This window comes from Rana temporaria, chromosome 2 (assembly GCF_905171775.1).
Source record: "Rana temporaria chromosome 2, aRanTem1.1, whole genome shotgun sequence".
Taxonomy (NCBI): Eukaryota; Metazoa; Chordata; class Amphibia; order Anura; family Ranidae; genus Rana; species Rana temporaria.
In genome coordinates, this window is record NC_053490.1 from 1123085 (window position 1) to 1146428 (window position 23344).

Sequence of the window (23344 nt, forward strand, 5' to 3'; positions counted from 1 at the left end):
GTGCGGCTGTCCATCTCCTTCCTCCTATTGCTACTAATTTTAATGGTTTCTTCTCAGTCTTATATACAGTACAACCATGTGACAGTATTCAAAGGGACAATGAGACCTCCACCCCCCTAATCACACACTAAGGCTAATTACTAAACATTCTAGACGTGTCGGCGCCGGCCTATAATTATTATTATGATCTCATCACTGCACATTCCTTCATTAACAGCATAGCAAACAAAACACCATCACACACTGAGTTCCCTAGGCAGACGCTCTGTCTCCGACAAGTACATTCCACACATAAACAGTATTTAGCATACATAATTAGATGTCTGGGAGCAGACCTGGATTAACACCTTTACACAAGGACAATGACATGTCTTCCAGGCCCTGACTCAATTAGCATGTCACTAGTCAGGGCTAAGCATAGAATGTGTCCCCACATTGAATAGCCAACAACTTGTGATATCTCAAGACATCCTGCAAACATGATTTATTATTAATGTCCCATCTCATGTAATACATGAATTATGATTAGCCACCCTATGCCCAAAAGGGGCACAGGGTGAACTTAGACCCAAGAGTTCTTAGGGCCGCTGGCACAGGAGAATCCCCCATCCTCACAAAGTCTCTGGGGGTCACGGGTCATCCTGTTACAGACTTTAACAGGGTGTTCTGCGGCTTTTCGAATTTGCCGCGAACACCCCTAATTGTTCGCTGTTCGCCAAACAGGCAATGTTCGAGTCGAACTCGAAGCTCATCCCTACTAGGGAGGATTCCAGGTGGAGTGTTGTCCTCTCTGAGTTTTAGCGTTGGCTCTGTGGGGTATTTATGTACATGGTTCCATCTAGGGAGGATTCCAGGTGGAGTGCCGTCCTCTCTTAGTCTCAGCGCTGATTCTGTGGGGTATTTCAGTACATGACTCCATCTAGGGAGGATTGCAGGTGGAGTGTCGTCCTCTCTTAGTCTCAGTGTTGGCTCTGTGGGGTATTTCTGTACATGACTCCATCTAGGGAGGATTCCAGGTGGAGTGTCGTCCTCTCTTACTCTCAGTGTTGGCTCTGTGGGGTATTTCTGTACATGGCTCCATCTAGGGAGGATTCCAGGTGGAGTGTCGTCCTCTCTTAGTCTCAGTGTTGGCTCTGTGGGGTATTTCTGTACATGACTCCATCTAGGGAGGATTCCAGGTGGAGTGCCGTCCTCTCTTAGTCTCAGCGTTGGCTCTGTGGGGTATTCCTGTACATGACTCCATCTAGGGAGGATTCCAGGTGGAGTGTCGTCCTCTCTTAGTCTCAGTGTTGGCTCTGTGGGGCATTTCTGTACATGACTCCATCTAGGGAGGATTCCAGGTGGAGTGTCGTCCTCTCTTAGTCTCAGCGTTGGCTCTGTGGGGTATTCCTGTACATGACTCCATCTAGGGAGGATTCCAGGTGGAGTGTCGTCCTCTCTTAGTCTCAGTGTTGGCTCTGTGGGGCATTTCTGTACATGACTCCATCTAGGGAGGATTCCAGGTGGAGTGTCGTCCTCTCTTAGTCTCAGCGTTGGCTCTGTGGGGTATTTCTGTACATGGCTCCATCTAGGGAGGATTCCAGGTGGAGTGTCGTCCTCTCTTAGTCTCAGTGTTGGCTCTGTGGGGTATTACTGTACATGACTCCATCTAGGGAGGATTCCAGGTGGAGTGTCGTCCTCTCTTAGTCTCAGTGTTGGCTCTGTGGGGTATTTCTGTACATGGCTCCATCTAGGGAGGATTCCAGGTGGAGTGTCGTCCTCTCTTAGTCTCAGTGTTGGCTCTGTGGGGCATTTCTGTACATGACTCCATCTAGGGAGGATTCCAGGTGGAGTGTCGTCCTCTCTTAGTCTCAGTGTTGGCTCTGTGGGGTATTTCTGTACATGACTCCATCTAGGGAGGATTCCAGGTGGAGTGTCGTCCTCTCTTAGTCTCAGCGTTGGCTCTGTGGGGTATTTCTGTACATGGCTCCATCTAGGGAGGATTCCAGGTGGAGTGTCGTCCTCTCTTAGTCTCAGTGTTGGCTCTGTGGGGTATTACTGTACATGACTCCATCTAGGGAGGATTCCAGGTGGAGTGTCGTCCTCTCTTAGTCTCAGTGTTGGCTCTGTGGGGTATTTCTGTACATGGCTCCATCTAGGGAGGATTCCAGGTGGAGTGTCGTCCTCTCTTAGTCTCAGTGTTGGCTCTGTGGGGCATTTCTGTACATGACTCCATCTAGGGAGGATTCCAGGTGGAGTGTCGTCCTCTCTTAGTCTCAGTGTTGGCTCTGTGGGGTATTTCTGTACATGACTCCATCTAGGGAGGATTCCAGGTGGAGTGTCGTCCTCTCTTAGTCTCAGCGTTGGCTCTGTGGGGTATTTCTGTACATGACTCCATCTAGGGAGGATTCCAGGTGGAGTGTCGTCCTCTCTTAGTCTCAGTGTTGGCTCTGTGGGGTATTTCTGTACATGACTCCATCTAGGGAGGATTCCAGGTGGAGTGTCGTCCTCTCTTAGTCTCAGCGTTGGCTCTGTGGGGCATTTCTGTACATGACTCCATCTAGGGAGGATTCCAGGTGGAGTGTCGTCCTCTCTTAGTCTCAGTGTTGGCTCTGTGGGGTATTTCTGTACATGACTCCATCTAGGGAGGATTCCAGGTGGAGTGTCGTCCTCTCTTAGTCTCAGCGTTGGCTCTGTGGGGTATTTCTGGACACCAACCCTGCAGGGAGACAATGAATATAAATTTGTATTATTAGAACCCGGCAGGAGCTGTGTGAGCCGTACACAGGTGAGGTTGCTGTGAGCTGCACTCTCCATTATTGCCGTATAGTGATAATAATCTGACCTCATCCTGTCCTCTTCCCAACAACACAGACTGGATTTTCTGAGAGCCGCCTGTCTTGCCGCAAGGTAAGTACACAATGCTGTGGGTTAGGTACACATTCCTCATTGCATAGGGTAGGTACACATTACTGGGAGATAAGTAGACATTTCCAGGGGTAGGTATACATTACCTCAGTGTAAGTGCAGATTGTTGAGGGTAGGTAGGTACACAATGCCTAGGGTAGATACATGTAACTGCATGGAAGGTACACATTGAGATGGGGAGCTTAGATTGTAAGCTTCTCTGTGGTGGGGACTGATGTCAGTGTACAGTATAGAAATTGCCGGTGATATAGAAATTGCCGGTGATATAGAAATTGCCGGAATAAATGAGCGATCCTCATTCCGGTGTCCTTGTATTGCCCTCGATTCTGAGATTTATACTGAAACGAATCGACCATTTCCTTCGGTCGGCAGGTGACACACCCCCCGCTTCAATCGGGTCACTCCCCCTCGGGAGTCTCGCGGTCGGTCATCCAGCACTCACCCCATCATCTAGGTTCCCACAACATTTGGAAAAACAATATTTCCCCCCCAGCTATTCCAAATGTCACCAATGTACAGAGAACATTCTCCGAGACCTTTGGATACGTCCTGCAGATGCCAATCAGAAGAAAAAAAAATTGAATTATTATTGTTTGTAGATTATTATTAATGATATTTATTTTTATTTTTCTATAGAGGCTGGGGAAATGAAATCTCCTATAGATAGAAATGTCGGTGAACATCACAGGATTGGGATCGGTGAGGTTCACCCTCCTCGGAGTTCCTGGACTGGAGAGGTTTCATCCCGTCATTGCCGCGCCGTTCTTCATCATGTTCCTGTGTTCGGTGATTGGCAACCCTCTTCTTGTTTCCATCATTCTCTCCGATCGTGGTCTCCATGCCCCCATGTACATGTTCCTGTGTTCAGTGATCGGCAACCCTCTTCTTGTTTCCATCATTCTCTCCGATCGAGGTCTCCATGCCCCCATGTACATGTTCCTGTGTTCAGTGATCGGCAACCCTCTTCTTGTTTCCATCATTCTCTCCGATCGTGGTCTCCATGCCCCCATGTACATGTTCCTGTGTTCAGTGATCGGCAACCCTCTTCTTGTTTCCATCATTCTATCCGATCGAGGTCTCCATGCCCCCATGTACATGTCATTGTTGGCCACCACAGACTTCATGCTTTCCCTTACCATAGCACCACAGATGTTGGCCGTCCTTTGGCTGGACTCTCGTGTTGTGTTTTTTAGTAGATGCGTCATCCAGATGTTCTTTGTCCATTTCCTCACCTATATGGAGACCGGAGTCCTGGTGGCGATGGCGTTCGATCGCTATGTTGCAATATGCCAACCGCTAAGATACTCGGCCATTCTTACCGTTCCAACGATCACCCGGATTGGCTTAGCCCTGTTTTTACGAGGGGTGCTTATAGTCAGTCCTTGTGTCCTCCTAGTGATCCGGTTACCCTACTGTGGACATGAAGTGATTGGCAAATCTTACTGCGATCACATGTCCATAGCGAAGGCCTCATGTGGCGACACCACCATCAACAGATACTATGGTCTCATTCAAATTATTTTGGCGCTTTTGTTTGATATTTCCACTATAATGTTATCTTATATCTTCATCATCAACGCTGTGCTAAAACTGTCCTCCAAAGAGGCCCGGTCTAAGGCATTTGGCACGTGTTCCTCTCATGTCTGTGTCATGTCGTTCTTCTATATCCCGGGTGGCTTCACTCTTCTGGCGTACAGGTTTTGGAAACACATCCCCCCCTCCATCCATTCCCTCCTTTCTCTCACCTACCTCCTAATGCCCCCGATGATGAACCCGCTGGTGTACGGGGTGAGGACCAGCCAGATCCGTGACCGGGCCCGGAAATTGTTCCTCTATCCCAAAAAACGAGAATTGAAGTCAACATTTAACCAGAAATATTTCATGTTTAGTTCTGAATGAAGTTTCAAGACGTTAGAACCTCAGTCTGGTTTTTATCCCTCTCTGTGTTCCCAGTGAGAAGATTAAGCCTCTCTGTTTTTCCCGGTGACCATTGTCTCTAAAACTGAAAAAAGATCGGAGATCTGAAATTTTACAGTTGTCACCAGAACAGGCGGTGGTGGGAAATTACCAATTCCAATAAAAACTGCCTTAGTGCAGTTCTTAACCACTAGGGGTCTGCGCTATAGCCGAATGACGGCCACCACAGCGTGGACCCCAAATGCCGGGAGGCCGTCAATAGACTTCCTGCCTGTAACGGAACCCCACATGGGACAGGGGTTAAAGCCGTTTAAGATATTCCATTCCCCAACCAAAGACAGCTACCGACACCCCACAGTCAGGCAAACGAACCCCAATAACGAGACACACAGCTCTGTTTGAGGTTCCACATGAATAGACCCCTTATTGAGAAAATCAGGCTCTTATATACAGTTAGTAACCAAAATAAACAATGACCCAACTCCACCCACAATATTATACAATGGTTCCTAATGAGCCCCCTCAATACACTTTTAGTCAGACATTCTGACTCCGGTTTTGACATAATTTACATGAGCTAATTAACTACAACTGATAATTCAGACACCTGACCTTCAGGCTGTCTGCTAACTCACAATACACATTTATCATCAATAGAGCTTCACACAATACAGGGTCAATTAGCACAACACAATGACAGATCCTTAGACCATCCTAGATTCATTTACATCACAGTAGCAGACTTAATTACCACAGCAAGCTTTTATAGTACACTACAGCCAACACACAATATATACAATTAAATCTGAATAGCTCAGACCATAGTGGGGTTCTCATTCACCCTGTGCCCCTATTAGAGACACATGGTTATCTACACATAAGAGGCATCAGGGAGCTTCTGGGTCCCACGGGCCCTTCCGTGACACTACCTGTCAGGGAATTCCCGTAAGACGCTTTGCACATAGACGTGCGCAAGCGCATAGTCTTTGCCATAGAATGGCTCACAGATGCGCGCCAGAGCTCGCAATTGCGGGCACGCATGCGCACAGATACGGGCACGCGCGCACACGTACGAGCCTAATTCAGTTTGGCGCCAGACAGCCTATTTAAAGGGTGTCTGGGCTCTTGTGCCCTTGCTGACTGATCTTCAGCTTGTTTCTGTAATCCTGCTTGATCCTGTATGTTTTCCCAGTATTCTGACCCGGCTCCGTTCCTGACTCTGGCTCTGTCTACGATTCGGTACCTCACTGCCCGCTTGCTGACGAACCTGGCTATCCCTGAGACCTTGCTCCTGTCTATGCCCCTGGTCACTGTTAACCCTCGGTTACCTGCCTGGCTTTCACCTGTTCATGCGCAACTCATCACGGACTACTCCAGGCCGCTGAACCCTGCCAAGCTGTTCTCCCGGGACCCCCGGCTCCAGGCACTCGTGTCCCTCCTGTCCTTCGGCTTCCTCTGTTAACCCCTGACCATTACAGTGACCAAGATGTAATCAGGAAAAGGTCCTAAAAGCCCAAATATGGCTGGAAAAGCCATCCTGTTCTCATCCACAAGTTCGCCCCAGCAGGTTCCCCTTGCCTCTGGTAGAGCAAAGAAAGTGCCTCCTAATAGTGGAGGGGGAATGACGCCAAGAACCCACCTTGGCGTTCCTAAATACTCACCAATTCTCGTTCCAGGAAATGGCGCCACCACTATTAGGAGGCACTTTCTTTGCTCTACCAGAGGCAAGGGGAACCTGCTGGGACGAACTTGTGGATGAGAACAGGATGGCTTTTCCAGCCATATTTGGGCTTTTAGGACCTTTTCCTGATTACATCTTGGTCACTGTAATGGTCAGGGGTTAACACCATTTACGATCTTCCATTCCACCAACCACGACAGATTATCCAACAATCCAGCAGACAGGACCCATTCCATTCCCCATAGTAAAGACGAGACACACAGCTCTGTTCTTTCTGGTTCAAACAAATGAATTCTTTAATGGTAACTCAGCCTTGTTATATACAGTTACAAGCATGCTACAGTAATCACAGGGACATTGAAACTCTCCACCCAAAACATCACACAATGGGTGCTTAACGAGTTCCCCCTCAATCCACATTCCAGACAGACATTCTGGCACCGAATCTAGAGGAGTTAATTACTACAGCTGACAAGTCACATTCCACATCTATTATCGATAGTATTTTCACACAAAACAGTGTCATTAGCATACACAATGAAATATCTTAGGAGCAGACCTAATTAGCACAACAGAATGCAATCACAGCAAGCCCCATCACCACAGCCAGGGGGACTTAATTAGCATCTCAACAGTCTATAATTCAAATTGGGATACTATTGACCTGTTGGGGTCAGAATAAACCACCTGTAATATTCCAAGATCTCCTGCAATATATGAATTATCATTAATGTCCCATCTCATGTAATCCGAGATATCAGTTCTCAGTCATCCTATGCCCCTAGTGGACATAGGATGACCCTAGACCCAAGAGTCATTAGTGAAGCTGACACAGGAGTACCCCCCATCCTTCAAGAGTCTCTGGGTCCCACGGGCCGTTCCGTTACAGGGACTTTTCTTTCCACTCATTGGTAAGCGACTTTTCATGTGTATCCAATCTTTGGAAATTTTTGGAGAGTTATTACCCCCTTTTTTGAAACTTTGTTCTTTATGCCCTCTTTTTTCCCCTTTGCCCTGATTTAGCGGGTGTCGTCTTTTTAAGCACCATTAACCACTTGAGACCCGCGCTATTGACAAAAGACGTCAACAGCGCGGCTCTCAAGTGCCAACTGGACGTCTTTGGATGTCATTTGAAAGCATTACCCGCGAGCGCCACTAGGGGGCGCGCAGTGGGTAAACACTGTCCCGGCGCATCGCTGGGAAGCCGATGCGTGTACCTGGCGGCCGCGATGTCCACCGGGTACACGCGATCGTCGGTGACAGTAGGGACATGGAGCTCTGTGTGTAATGATGGGGTGTAAACACAGAGCTCCACGTGCTGTCAGAGGAGAGAGGAGACCGATCTGTGTCTCTTGTACATAGAGACACAGCATCGGTCCCCTCCCCCAGTCACCCCCTCCCCCCACACAGTTAGAACACACCCAGGGAATACATTAACCCCTTTCTCACCCCCTAGTGTTAACCCCTTCACTGCCAGTCACATTTATACAGTAATTAGTGCATTTTTATAGCACTGATCGCTGTATAAATGTGAATGGCGCCAAATTTGTGTCAAAAGTGTCCGATGTGTCCGTCATAACGTCGCAGTCCCAATAAAAATCGCAGATCGCCACCATTACTAGTAGGGTTGTCCAGATACCGATACCAGTATCGGTATCGGGACCGATACCGAGTATTTGCGGGAGTACTCGTACTCGCGCAAATACCCCCGATACCTAAATAGAATACTTCCCCCCCCCTTCCCCCCCCCGCCGCTCCTGCCGCATCGTGCCGCCACATCGAGGGACATGGCTAGAGGGACATTGCTGCATATGTGAGGGACATGGCTGCATATGTGAAGGACATGGCTGCATATGTGAGGGACATGGCTAGAGGGACATTGCTGCATATGTGAGGGACATGGCTGCATATGTGAAGGACATGGCTGCATATGTGAAGGACATGGCTAGAGGGACATTGCTGCATATGTGAGGGACATGGCTGCATATGTGAGGGACATGGCTAGAGGGACATTGCTGCATATGTGAGGGACATGGCTGCATATGTGAGGGACATGGCTAGAGGGACATTGCTGCATATGTGAGGGACATGGCTAGAGGGACATGGCTGCATATGTGAGGGACATGGCTAGAGGGACATGGCTGCATATGTCGGGGACATGGCTGCATATGGGGGGGGGACATGGCTGCATTTGGGGACACATTTAAAAAAAGTATCGGTATTCGGTATCGGCGACTACTTGAAAAAAAGTATCGGTACTTGTACTCGGTCCTAAAAAAAGTGGTATCGGGACAACTCTAATTACTAGTAAACAAAATAATAATAAAAAAAAAAAAAAATTCTGTCCCCTATTTTGTAGGCGCTATAACTTTTGCGCAAACCAGTCGCTTATTGCGATTTTTTTTAAAAAAAATTTACAATTTTTTTCTCGGCCTTAACTGAGAAAAAAAATTGTTTTTTTTTTTAAAAAATGGGATATTTATTATAGCAACAAGTAAAAAAAATATATATTTTTTTTAAATTGTCTCTCTTTTCTTGTTTATAGCGCAAAAAATAAAAACCGCAGAGGTGATCAAATACCACCAAAAGAAATCTCTATTTGTTGGGAAAAAAGGACGTCAATTTTGTTTGGGAGCCACGTCGCATGACCGCGCAAATGTCAGTTAAAGCGACGCAGTGCCGTAAGCTGAAATTACGCCTGGGCACGAAGGGGGTTTATGTGCCCAGTAAGCAAGTGGTTAATTGATCTGGCCCACCTATGGGACTTCAGGGATGAGGAATGCATTGAATGCGGGAGATGGGAGATAAGCGCCTGGGGGGCTCCTTGGGAAATGTAGATTCCGGGCACACATGATTTATAAAGGAAAAGTGAGTCACTATTTTGTTGACATTTTAAGGATGTGGGAATGTGATCGCTTGGTTTTCAGATGTTTAATATCACTTATTTTTGATTCATCATAGATTTGATACTAGACATGTGCACTGCCAAAAAATTCGTTTTTTTCGTTTATGTTATTTTCGTTTTTTCGTAAATTCGGTAAATTCGAAAAATTCTTTTTTTCCGTTTTTGTTTCATTCGTTTTTTTATTTTTTCGGAAATTCTGAAATTTCGAAAAAAAAAATTTTTTTAGTTTTTTTGCTTTTTTCGTAAATTCGTAAATTCGGGTATTTTCGGATTTCCGAAAAAGCAAAAAACGAAAAAAACGAATGAAACGAAAAAAAAAAAGAATTTTCGGAAATTTTCGAATTTCGAATTTTTCAATTTTCGAAATTTCGAATTTATGACATTCAGAAATACGAAAATATTCGCAAATACGAAAATTCGGAAATACCAAATTTCCAAATTTCGAAAATTGAAAAATTCGAAATTCGAAATTTCGAAAATTGAAAATTTTTCAATTTCGAATTTTTCAATTTCGAAATTCGTAAATACGAAAATTCGGAAATACGAAAATTCTAAATTTGAAAAATTCGAAATTTGAAAAATTCGAAATTTGAAAATTCGAAATTTGAAAAATCGAAATTTGAAAAATTCGAAATCTGAAAAATTCGAAATTTGAAAAGTGAAAAATTCGATTTTCGAACTTTTCTATTTTCGAAGTTTCGATTTTCGAATTTTTCAAATTTCGAAATTTCGATTTTCAAATTTTTCCATTTCGAATTTTCAAAATTCGTAAATACGAAAATTCGGAAATACGAAAATTGAAAAATTCAAAATTTGAAACATTTTTCAATTTTTGAACTTCGATTTTTTAAATTTTCGAAATTTGGAAATGTAACGAATTTCCGAATTTTCGTAAAAAAATGAATTAGAAACAAAACGAATTGCACATGTCTATTTGATACTATAATATTCCTGAAGAAGAATGTTTTAGGTTTCCGTTTCCGGGGGGAGTGGCCTGAGCATGGAGGAGTGAGGAGGCGTGAGGGGAGCTCCTAGCGGGATCACCGCATGCACCCGATAGAGGACCGGCATTGGGCATTGGAAACAAGCTGAGCGTGCACTCTAGAGCGCCTATCCCAGGGTCAGAGACGAGCGACTGTACACGCTGTTTCGCTGCGCTGCGGCTGCTGACGAACGAGGTATGCAGGTCAGCTGAGCTGAGTGGCGGGGAGCGGAGCAAAACAGAACGCTCATTGCAGAGTGCCTGTTCTAGTACCTACCCTGGTGAGCGAGCCCCGTAGCTGTGTACGGGGGGCCGGTGCCGAAGAGCGGACCTTACACATCAGAGAGCGGGTCAGTACTGGCACATGTCGCGCCGTGGAGGAAGACCCGGAAGAAGATCCCGAGTATCAAGCACCCCAGCACACTCCTATATTACCCGCTATCTCAGGGCTCAGACGGACGCGACGCTGCAGTCGCTGGAGGATACCAGGGAAAAAGGCAACAACACTAAAGATCCCTCAGAGATGGCAGCTGCAGGAAACGTTGTGAAGGGTAGACGGGACTCTATATTAGAGGTAATATCGGCTGCACCAGCGGTGACATCTATGCTGAATAAAGGTATGCCTAAGGGGGGAGATCCCCCCACTGAAGTTGTGGCAAACAGGATGGGGGAGGGGATGACATGTCTGGAGTATAGTAATAAGGTCCCACAAACCCAGGAGAATAAGGGACAAGAGACTATATCAGATATGGAGCAGCTTAGAGCGCTTATTCAGGCACTCCCCACAAAGGAGGACATACAGACTCTAACTAAAACTATTATGAATACACTAAGAGAGGAAATAGAAGAAGTGCGTGCTGGAGTGGAAAGGGGTGAACATAAAATAACAAACTTAGAGGTGCAAAACAGCAAACTGGAGCATAGACTGTTGAATATGGAAGGAGAGCTCATGAGACAGCATCAACAGATGGCTGCGTTACAGTTACACAGTGAGGAGGCTGAGGATAGAAGTAGACGAAATAATATCCGCATTAAGGGGGTCTCTGAAACCTTGGAAGGCCCGGCCCTGAGAGAGGCGGCCGTGACCATATTTAATTTAATTTTGAATAGACCTGCTGATACATCAATCGAACTGGACCGGGTCCATAAAGTCCCTGCTTTTCGTCATCCGGCCCAAGGGGGCCCTAGAGACGTGGTCTGTAGAGTACACTTCTTTAGGGTAAAGGAAGATATTATGCGGGCAGCCTGGAAGGAGGGAGTGATAAAATGGGAGGGTGGGGACATACAGGTCTATCCAGATCTTTGCAGGCTCACAAAATGGAGAAGACGTTTGTTAAAACCCCTCTTGGAGTATATTCGCCTGAAAGATGCCACGTATCGATGGGGATATCCTTTGGCAGTAATCATAAAAAAAGAAGGGCAGAACTTTAACTTAAGGTCCCCTGCCCAACTAAAAGAACTATTTCAGTTTCTGGGTGCTGAGCCCATAGACGTCCCGAACTGGTTAGATTCACCCATAACAATGGACAGATATTAATCCAAACTGACAAAGGGGACTATCGCCATGTAGGAAATACAAGAGCAGCGTCCCCATAGAGGAAGAAGAGGAAAATGGACAGTTTTTTTTTTTTTTTTTTTTTTTTTTTTATTTATCTGACAAATCTTTGATATCTCATCCCTTTATGGGTTTCGTATAGGTTTGTGGGGAGAGGGCCCGGACATGAATGCCTCTTGCATCGGGGGTTCTTCTTTTTTTTTCTCTTGTTTTTTTTTTTTTTTTTTTTTTGTGCTGCGATTGTTTTTCTTTTTTTTGGAGGAGGGGTGGAGTGTTGGGTTAAATATACACCGAAGGATATATAAATTAAGAGGGCTGCTTTTGAGGCGTTAGAGGTGTATAGGTAAAGCATATATATATAAGCTATACAAAGGGTGGCACAACGAATGGTGCATAGTTTTTTCTTCTTTTTTGTTTCATTTTTTTTTTTTTTTTTTTTTTTTTTTTTTTTTTTTGGAGCTATCTGATATATGGAGGTTATATATCATATCATGTACCAATATAAGGAAGCTATTCATATAATGTACCATATATATAAAGGTGTGACAGAGGGGTAGGAACAAATGTCTGCTTGAGAGAGATAGGAATGCTCCAACCCCCCACCCTTTTTTTTTTATTATTATTTTTTTTTTTTTTTTTTTTAAGTAAGGGGGAAGGGAGGGGGTAGAGGGAAGGAGGAAGGAAGGGAGAGGGAGAATAAAGGTGCAGATACATTTCCCCATGGGGGAGAATAGGCAGAAGAATTAAAACGCCCTTTCTGAGGCCCAACAGAAGGGAGGGGGGAAGGGGGGGGGGCATGAGGGGTCTCTTTTTTGCAGTGGGGTGGGAGTTTTGGGGGGGGGGGGGGGGGGTAGCATCTTTTTATAGGGGGGATGGATCCCTGCTTTGTTAGGGAGGGTTAAAAGGGGGGACAAAAGTGCCATTAAGGAGGGGGGGCGGTAAATAGGAAAGACGGGGTCACAAATAATGGGCACACATAGTAAAGTCATCATAGACACTAAAACTGATTGCAATCGCGGTCACAATGATAAGTGGGGTGTACTCCCACCTTTTTTTTTTTTTTTTTTTTTTTTTTTTTTTTTTTTTTTTTGGCTCTAAGGGGCATGAGAATAGTATCACTATATACATAATTACACGAATACATGAATACACGAAGATGGAGGGGTAGTCACGGGGGAAAAGGTGGGGAATAGGGGGGGGAGGGAAAGGGCCAAGGAGGGCAAGAGCAGGGTGGGAAATGGAAATAAAAGTTTAAAAGACTAGCTAACAGGGGCTGGTAAACAAGATTTCCCTTCTTTCTTCTTTCTTTCTCAAGCATACCTCCGATAACTGTCTATGAGGTTCAAGAAAGAAAATAGGGCTTGTATATGGAACAATCGAGCATAGAACAATTGAATGGAATATTGAATAATTGTATACTGTATATAGATGTTAAGGGGATGTGTATAGAAGGTGGTATGCATAAGATGGAGGGTGCAAATAGGATAGACGTCTTCCCTCACCCTAAATATGCTAAAGAAGGAAGTCTGAATTTTTTTTTTTTTTTTTTTTTTTTTTGTGATATGTAGAAGTGTACTGGGTAGCTATTGGGGTCCGGGCACGGTCGGGAGGGGTGAGATATAACTTTGAGGGACTGAGGGGAGGGGAGGGGAGGGGAGGAGGGGAGGAGGGATAGCATTTTCTCTTTCTCCAGGAATCTCCTTCTCTCCCTCCCTTCTCTTGTCCTCTCTTTTTCTTTTTTCGCTGTTTTCCTTTTTTTTTTTTTTTTCTTTTTTTTTTTTTTTTTTTTTTTTTTTTTTTTTGTTTGTCCAAAAGATTGGGAGATATCTCATAGTGGAGCTAGCTCCAAGGGAGAACGTCTAGAATAAAGGGGTGACTCTGAAGCGGAGGTGAAGGGACATAGGATAAAGCTAACACTAGGCCAATGCGAAACGACTAACGGGGTGCGTGCGGGAGAACGCAGGGGAGCTCTGGGCTCGCTAACCTCGCTCTCTTCTGCACATACATTCTCCCCACCAAAAACGCTTCTCCTCCAATTGGAGGTAAACCGGAAGCGTTAAATAAAGGGATAGGGACTTTTTCTCTGGTCCCTTTTTTTTTTTTTTTTTTTCTTGTTGTTTTCTCCCTTCCGCGCCTGCGGTGGTTGGCCCCCCCAATATTAGGGGAGACACGAGAGGGGGGCGGAAGGGTAACTACTCGGGCACTTGGACGAGTGACTAGTTCTCGAGGCACGGGGGAAAGGGAGGGGTTTTTTTTTTTTTTTTTTTTTTGTCTGTCTCTCTCCCCTTCTCCCCCTTGCACCGTAGTTTTTTTTTTTTGTTTTTTTTTTGTTTTTTTGTATATTACTGGTTCCCTTTGTGAGGTATACCAGATTAGAAAGGCGACAAAATGGACATAATAAATTTCACATCATATAACGTCAAGGGCCTGAACAGCCCAGAAAAACGTACTAAATTAATGGCAGAACTCAGTAGAATCAAAGCTCAAGTAATCTTTTTACAAGAGACACATTTCAGAAGAGATAAAATTCCAAGATTGGGCAATCAAAGGTATCCGACAGTGTACCATGGTGCCTCCCAAACATCCAAAGCGAACGGGGTGGCTATTATGTTCTCAAAACAAATGAATTGGAAAGAATCAAACGTAATTACGGACGAAGTAGGAAGGATGTTAATAGTGAAAGGAGAATTAGGGAATCAAAAAGTTACTCTGGCGAATCTGTATTTACCCAATGAGGATCCTATATCTACACTGGAAAAATACTTGGAAGTGGTACAACAAAACAAGGAAGGATTTCTAATTTTGGGGGGCGATTTTAATATAGCCCTGGATCCAGCAATAGACGTGTCAAAAGGAGTATCTCATATATCTAATACAAAATTACGTAAAGCAAGGCGTCTACTGAAAGATATACAGGTAATAGATAGCTGGAGGATAATGCATGCGTACGATAAGGATTATAGTTTTTTTTCCGCAAAGCATAAGACATACACAAGGTTAGACTATATTTTTTTAGACCAGAACATTCTCTCTAGGCTACGAGATGCAAAAATAGGATCTTTCACAATATCTGATCACGCGCCAACCAATTGCAGCATAGAATGGGGTGAGAGAGGCCCACGAGAATGGAACTGGAGAGTTAATGAGACACTCCTAAAAGATCCGGAATATGAGAAACAGATAGCCCAGGAACTTGATAATTTCTTCTCTACTAACGACCGGGATGAAACGCTGCCTATGAGTATATGGGAAACACATAAATGCTACTTGAGAGGAGTGCTTATATCATTGGGGGCACACAGAAAACGTACTCAGAGTGCTAAACTCGATAGTCTGCTGGGGGAAATCCAATCGCTGGAAACGGCACATAAGGGACTACAGTCGCACCAGATAGGAGAGAAATTGGCGAGATTGCGGGAAAAACTAAATCTTATGTTAACGGACAAAGCAAAAGCTACACTGAATAGGTGTAAAAGAACTTATTATGAATATGGAAATAAACCCAGCAGACTATTGGCAAATGCACTCAGAGACACGAGAGTCCGTAACCAGATCGAGAAAATTAAAACACAGGGGAATGGGATGGTGAGCTCTACACAACAAATAGCGGAAGCATTTAGAGAGTATTACTCAAACTTATATAATCTAGAAAAGCAGTGTTTAAGACCAGACCTAGTGGATAGAGAAGAAGTTATCAAGGAATACTTAGCGTCCTCAGAAATGCCAAGGATACCCAAAGAAAGCGCAGAGAAGATAGACGGCCCGATTACTGTAGAAGAATTTATGGGAGCACTGGGAGCCTTAAAAGCGGGAAAGGCGCCAGGTCCCGACGGATATACACTGCGATATTATAAAATCTTCGCGGAAAAACTGGCACCTAGGTACGTAGCGGCATTTAACTCGATCCGCGATGGACAGAGGATGCCGGCAGAAACCTTGATGGCTGAGATTGTAGTGATCCCCAAGGAAGGGAAAGATCCTGCCCAGTGCTCCAGCTATCGGCCAATATCTTTGCTGGATGTTGATTTAAAGATTCTGGCGAAGATTTTGGCCGATAGAATACTAACATATATTCCGTTATTGATACATCCCGACCAAGTGGGGTTCACCCCGGGCAGAGAGGGTAGAGAGAACACTCAAAGGGTAATAAGTACAATATACCTTGCCCAACAACGCCATAAGCCTGCAGTTCTGATATCCGCGGATGCAGAAAAAGCGTTCGATAGGGTGGAGTGGGGGTATTTAAAAGCAATGTTATCACATATTGGATTGGGGAAGGGTGTACAGAACTGGGTCACAAGTTTATACTCCTGCCCATCGGCAAGAGTTAGAGTAAATGGGAAAAAATCAGACCCCTTCCCTATTCATAATGGTACCCGGCAGGGTTGTCCGCTATCCCCAATTATATTTGTTCTCTCGCTGGAGCCTTTTTTAAGAATTATAAGAGCAAATAATGATATACGGGGTATCCGGGTAGGGGAGGTGGATTATAAGGTGGCAGCATATGCCGATGATCTACTGTTCACGTTAACATCCCCGATAACATCGCTTCCATGCTTATTAGCAGAAATAAAAAGATACGGAAAAATTTCCAATTTCAAAGTAAATTATAACAAATCAGAAGCAATGGGAGTTGAAGTGGACAGTGGATTGCGGCAACAATTAGCCAGTAATTTCCCTTTTAGATGGACGGAATCCCATGTAGAATATTTAGGGACAAAAATACCAAGAAACCTGGGCAGGCTTTATGAACTAAATTTTCTACCCTTATTAAAACAAATAAAACTAGATCTACTGAGGTGGGATAAAGAAATTTTTTCATGGTTTGGCCGAATAAACATAGTTAAAATGAATATTATGCCTAGACTACTCTATCTATATCAGACTCTTCCCATAACACTCCCTAGGGGATTCTTGAAAGACTTAAGTTCTAAATTTACGAAGTTCATATGGGCAGGAAAACTGGCCAGAGTCCGGAGGAATATATTGATCTTACCTAAAGAAAAAGGAGGAGTGGGCCTACCAGACCCTATGGGGTATTACGAGGCCTCTCATCTTGCACGAGTGGTGGACTGGTGTTCACACCAGACAAACAAACCCTGGGTGAACCTGGAACAAGAAGTAAGCAATATCCCCATAGAAGGAATGGCGTGGCTGGATATGAAAAAGATATCTCAGTCTGCAAAGAAACATCCCATGATAAAGGCCACACTTAGAGTTATCAGAAGGATAGGCATGAGATCGAATCTGGTGAAGTGTATTGGACCTATGACACCCATTTTGGGAAACCCGAGCTTTGAGCCAGGTATGAGAGACCGACAGTTCAAAAACATAAGACGGAAGGGAGCCAGTAGGTTGATACACTTCACGAGAGAAAACCAGGTAATGCAGAGTGAAGAGTTAGAGAGGGCATATGGAGATGATTTAGACAGTTGGAGACGAAATCAACTAAGAACGTTTCTAGGTTCCCTGAAGATTCATGAGGCAGAAATAGGAAGCCTCTCCAAATTTGAGGAAATCTGTTTAAAAAAAGAACCAATGAGACATATGTTGTCTTATATGTACAATATATTGACTGAAGTTAACGCCCCACAAGAGCTCGTCTTTATGCAGGCATGGGAAAAGGATCTGGGCATCAAGTTTACTGAGATACAGAAAAACAAGACTTTTGCATTCACACATAAGGCCTCAATTGCATCTAGGTACCAGGAGGGGGGATACAAAGTCCTGACAAGGTGGTATAGGACACCATCAATATTAAACCGGCTCTTCCCCAATACGTCCAAAGTCTGCTGGAGATGCCAGAAGGATGAGGGCACTTTGGTACACATATTCTGGGACTGTCGGGTGATAAGAGAATTCTGGGAGATGGTCTCGGAGACGGTCCTGGAAATCACCGGGATTGACCTGGGACACAGACCCGCGGCGTTCTTGTTACTCGACATTCCCATAGCAATGGAAAAATATAAACAATCCTTAATACGCCATCTGATAACCGCTGCGAAGGCCTGTATACCAATCTTATGGAAAAACACCTCGTCCCCAACCAAATCACAATGGCTATGTAGAATAAACGAGATACAGATGATGGAGAACCTCACAATGGGAATACAGGAACGAGAGGAGACCTACTGGAGGGTATGGACTCCATACAGGGAATACAGGGAGCGGAGCGGATAGGGGGGGAAGAGGGGAGAGACTACGGCCGATTTTTTTTTTTTTTTTTTTTTTTTTGTTTTTGTTATTTTATTCTATTTTCATTTTATTTGCGGTGGGAAGGGGGGGAGGGTGATTAAGAATCTCGGAGGTACAGGACACCTCTCTGAAGATGGTATAAGAAGACCGTGCTTATATACAAGAGAGGAGACCGGGGCTGTAGAAGGGGGATCAGAAGGGGTACAGGAGGTCGTAATATAAAGCATAAGAAATGTTAAGATAAGGAGTGCAATGTATGTTGTAAAGATGAAGCTGTACCTAATCTGATTTATATGAAGAAAATGGATATAGAATAAAGAATTGTAAAAGAAGAATGTTTTACATTTGAAACGTGTCGGGTCATCCACCTAACGTGTCATCAGTCGGTTTGGTGACATGTAATCGGTGATGAACAGTATCATTGTCATATTTCTATTCTGATAATCATGTATAGTTTTATTCTGTACATCATGATATTTTGAATTGTATATGTATTGTATTTATACTTTGTAATAAATTTATACTTTTTTATAATTTTTTGAGTTTAATCTTCTTGCCTTAAAAATCCCGCCTTTACAGTTTTTTTCCTTTTTTTATCATCAGCCTCATTAGTGCCCACCAGTAATGCCTGCCAGTGCCCACAGTGACCACCAGTGCAATAAAGTACCACCTATCTGTGCCCATCACTGCCACCTATCAATGCCCACCAGTGGTACCAGTCAGTGCCTCATCAGTGCCACCTACTAGTGCTGCCCATCAGTCTCACCTACCAGTGCTGATCAGCGCCCATCATTGCCACCCATCAGTGCCCATCATTGCCACCCATCAGTGCCCATCACTGCCACCCATCAGTGCCACCTATTAGTGCCAATTCTCAGTGCCCACCAGTGCCACCTCTTAGGCCGCGTACACACGGACGGTCAAAACCGATGAAAACGAACTAAAGGACCTTTTCATCGGTCCAAACCGATCGTGTGTGGGCCCCATCGGTCAGTTATCCTTCGGTCCAAAAATGTAGAACTTGCTTTAAAATTGAAACGATGGACGCCTGACCGATCGATCAAAACCAATGGTTAGTATGCAAATGCATTGGTTAAAGGTCCACGCATGCTCGGAGTCGAGTCGACGCATGCTTGGAAGCATTGAACTTCGTTTTTTTCAGCACATCGTTGTGTTTTACGTCACCGCGTTCTGACACGATCGGATTTTTAACCTATGGTGTGTAGGTGCGAAGGACCATCAGTCAGCTTCATCGGTTAACCGATAACAACGGTACTCATCGGATGGACTGACCGTGTGTACGCGGCCTTAGTGTCACCTCTCTGTGCCCACCAGTGCTGCCTATCAGTGCCTACCAGTGCAGCCCATCAGTACCCATCAGTGCCACCTATCAGTGCCGCCTTATTGGTGCCCATCAGTGCAGCCTCATCAGCGTACATCAATGAAGGAGAAAAATTGCCCGTTTGCAAAATTTTATAACAAAATATAAAACAGTTTTGTATTTCTTTTTAATTCGGTCTTTTTAAAATTAAACCGCAGAGGTGAATAAATCCCACCAATAGAAAGCTCTATAAATGATACAAATGTCCTATGGGTACAGCGTTGTACGACCGCGTAATTGTCATTCAAAGAGTGAGAGCGCTGAAATCTGAAAATTGGTCTGGGCAGCAGGGGGGTGTAAGTGCCCCCCGGAAAGCAAGTGGTTAATCTATCTAAGTTTTGGCCTTACATATTTTGAACGATCTGAAAGTGGTAAAAAAAAACCCGAATGAAATTGATGAAAAAACAACTGAATGGAAAGAATTGGGTACGCACCGATACTATTATTTTAACACCGAGTACGAGTGCCGATCCCCATTTTAAAGTACTCGCCGATATCGATTACCGATACCCAGGGCGGGACAGCCACCCCCCCCCCCGGGCCAATCTGATGCCCCCAAAAAAGGAGCCACATCACTGCTTTACTCACTGACAGTACTTGTCCTGCCTGGGAATCCCTGGAGGAGCACAATCCCCGCCCCCTGCTTGTGATTGGAGAAATCATAAATCCCGCCTCTTGTGTCCAATCACCGTGCTGTGATTCGTTACAGCACAAGCTGGTTTTTGGGAAGGGGGGTGTCCCTGAATGGCAGTTTGGAAATGTGGTCACCCTACCCAGTGGGAGTGGTGACCCCGCTGTGCATGCTGGGAAGGGATGCTTAAGGGGCAGATGCCATTTTCTGGGGCTCTCGCCTCGTTGCCAGGGCTGTCTTAATAGAGGGCACACCTGGGCACTGCCCAGGGGCCCCAGCTGCATGGGTTGCCCCTGCACTTTCCCCAAAGCACCTGGTCCTTGAGCTCACGCTGCCCCGAAATTGGGGGCCCCATGATGGCACTGAGAGTGATAGATACACAGGGGGGGCAGTCTGCATCCTACCTACTTGATGTCGGTTTACCTGCACTGTCATCATTGTAGGGGCCCCAGAGCATTACTTTGCCCAGGGGCCCATGATGCTATTTAGATGGCCCTGCTCATTGCCCTCCTGGCGCGAGGTACGTGTCCGTGTGATTCAGTCTCGGGACCAAGTTGGTCCGAGGCTGCCTTACTACCGAGTAGGCCCAGTTATGATGGCTGGGGCCTACAGGACAGATCCCAAGCAGTCTGTCTAACAGAGGAAGCTGCTTGATGGAGGAAACCAGGGGAGGACCTGCCCAGGAGGAGACCAAGTGGAAGGCTATAGTGTCGGGATAGGCCTGGCGACCTCATCAAAGGGGATCTATAACCGAAATGACCCTACAGTTTTGCCGGGATCGGCTTAAAGCGTTTGTACAGGAAAATTATTTTTCCGTTTAAAATAACAAACATGTTATACTTACCTCCACTGTGCAGTTCATTTTGCACAGAGTGGCCTCGATCCTCCTCTTCTGGGGTCCCTCGGCGGCTGTCTCGGTCCTCCCCGCAATTAGTAACCACAGTCATGCGAGAGCTTGCATGGTGGTTACTAATTGCGGGCGCGCTCCCATGATACAGCGAGCGGCCATAATAAAGGAATGTATGGTTGGCCAGTTATTTATTTGCAGTGGATAACAGTAGGAGGAGTTATGAATAATGTGGGGAGGGGTGGAGGCTGATAGGAATGGTGGGGGTGGAGGAGGGAGCTGGAAAGACATGAGAGGTGACAGTTGGTGGGAGGGGAGGAGGAGGTGGGGAAGGCACCAGGCAGAGGTGACAGTTGGTGGGAGGGGAGGAAGAGGCAGGGAAGGCACCAGGCAGAGGTGACAGTTGGTGGGAGGGGAGAAGGAGACAGGGAAGGCACCAGGCAGAGGTGACAGTTGGTGGGAGGGGAGGAGGAGGTGGGGAAGGTACCTGGCAGAGGTGACAGTTGGTGGGAGGGGAGGAGGAGGAGGGGAAGGCACCAGGCAGAGGTGACAGTTGGTGGGAGGGGAGAAAGAGGCAGGGAAGGCACCAGGCAGAGGTGACAGTTGGTGGGAGGGAGAAGGAGACAGGGAAGGCACCAGGCAGAGGTGACAGTTGGTGGGAGGGGAGGAGGAGGTGGGGAAGGTACCTGGCAGAGGTGACAGTTTGTGGGAGGGGAGGAGGAGGAGGGGAAGGCACCAGGCAGAGGTGACAGTTGGTGGGAGGGGAGGAAGAGGCAGGGAAGGCACCAGGCAGAGGTGACAGTTGGTGGGAGGGGAGAAGGAGACAGGGAAGGCACCAGGCAGAGGTGACAGTTGGTGGGAGGGGAGGAGGAGGTGGGGAAGGTACCTGGCAGAGGTGACAGTTGGTGGGAGGGGAGGAGGAGGTGGGGAAGGTACCTGGAAAAAGTGACAGTTGGTGGGAGGGGAGGAGGAGGCGGGGAAGGCACCAGGCAGAGGTGACAGTTGGTGGGAGGGGAGGAGGAGGCAGGGAAGGTACCTGGCAGAGGTGACAGTTGGTGGGAGGGGAGGAGGAGGTGGGAAGGGGTAGGGGAATCCCGCTGACTGCTAAAAAAAGTTTTTGACAAGTCCTTTATTTAAAAAAACAGAATTGGAATAATTTTTCGATGACCCGAATTCAAGTAAAAAAATTGGAATTCGTTAGAAAACGAATAAAGAACTAAAAACAAAATGAATTAAATTTGTTTTAATCCATCAAATAAAGAATAAAGAATTCCACAATCAATCATTTTTTAACCTCGTTTGATGTCACATCCTCCTCGACGCGTTTCACCACAAGGATTTTACACGGCTCCTGAGGAAGTCCTTGTGACAAAATCCATTGAGGCAGGTAAACCTTCCTCAGGAGCCGTGTAAAATCCTTGTGATGAAACGCGTCGAGGAGGATGTGACATCAAACGAGGTTAAAATTTGTGAGACACCGAGGGGAGCCCCGACGCATCTTTTTTTTTTCTATGATTTCTAATTTAAAAATTGTAATAAAAGTATCTTAAATGCTACAACGGCTATAGTGATTGTTTCCTTTTATTGGTGGCGATGAGCCGATCGAGGGCTGGATGGTGAAGGATCGTGATTGGAGGGAGAGTTGGGAGGGGTCGGGGGGGGTACATTTGCTGAGCACTTTGTACGTACGAGTGTTTGTGTACAGAGGTGATCGATCGATCGAGGGAAGGAAGCTGTTCTGTGTGCTGAGTGATTGCACAGCGCTCCTGGTGGGGGGACATTTTTATTATATTATTATATTATACCGGGAATTGTGATGATTTATCGCATTTTTGGATGTTTTTTTTTTTTTTTTGTGCTGCTTTTTACTAATAATAATTATGATGTCACATATACGGGTGACGGATGGTGATTGGAGGGAGAGCTGGGAGGGGTCACATATACGGGTGACGGATGGTGATTGGAGGGAGAGCTGGGAGGGGTCACATATACGGGTGACGGATGGTGATTGGAGGGAGAGCTGGGAGGGGTCACATATACGGGTGACGGATGGTGATTGGAGGGAGAGCTGGGAGGGGTCACATATACGGGTGACGGATGGTGATTGGAGGGAGAGCTGGGAGGGGTCACATATACGGGTGACGGATGGTGATTGGAGGGAGAGCTGGGAGGGGTCACATATACGGGTGACGGATGGTGATTGGAGGGAGAGCTGGGAGGGGTCACATATACGGGTGACGGATGATGATTGGAGGGAGAGCTGGGAGGGGTCACATATACGGGTGACGGATGATGATTGGAGGGAGAGCTGGGAGGGGTCACATATACGGGTGACGGATCATG

General features: G+C 45.8%; 1 protein-coding gene across 1 annotated transcript; it reads left to right on the forward strand.

The window, feature by feature from the left end:
- The first annotated feature begins 3576 nt into the window (after window positions 1-3576).
- On the forward strand, window positions 3577-4806 carry LOC120928748 (olfactory receptor 52Z1-like). The gene has a single exon (XM_040339737.1). The coding sequence runs from the start codon at window positions 3577-3579 to the stop codon at window positions 4804-4806; it is 1230 nt and encodes a 409-aa protein (XP_040195671.1).
- Window positions 4807-23344: the final 18538 nt, after the last annotated feature.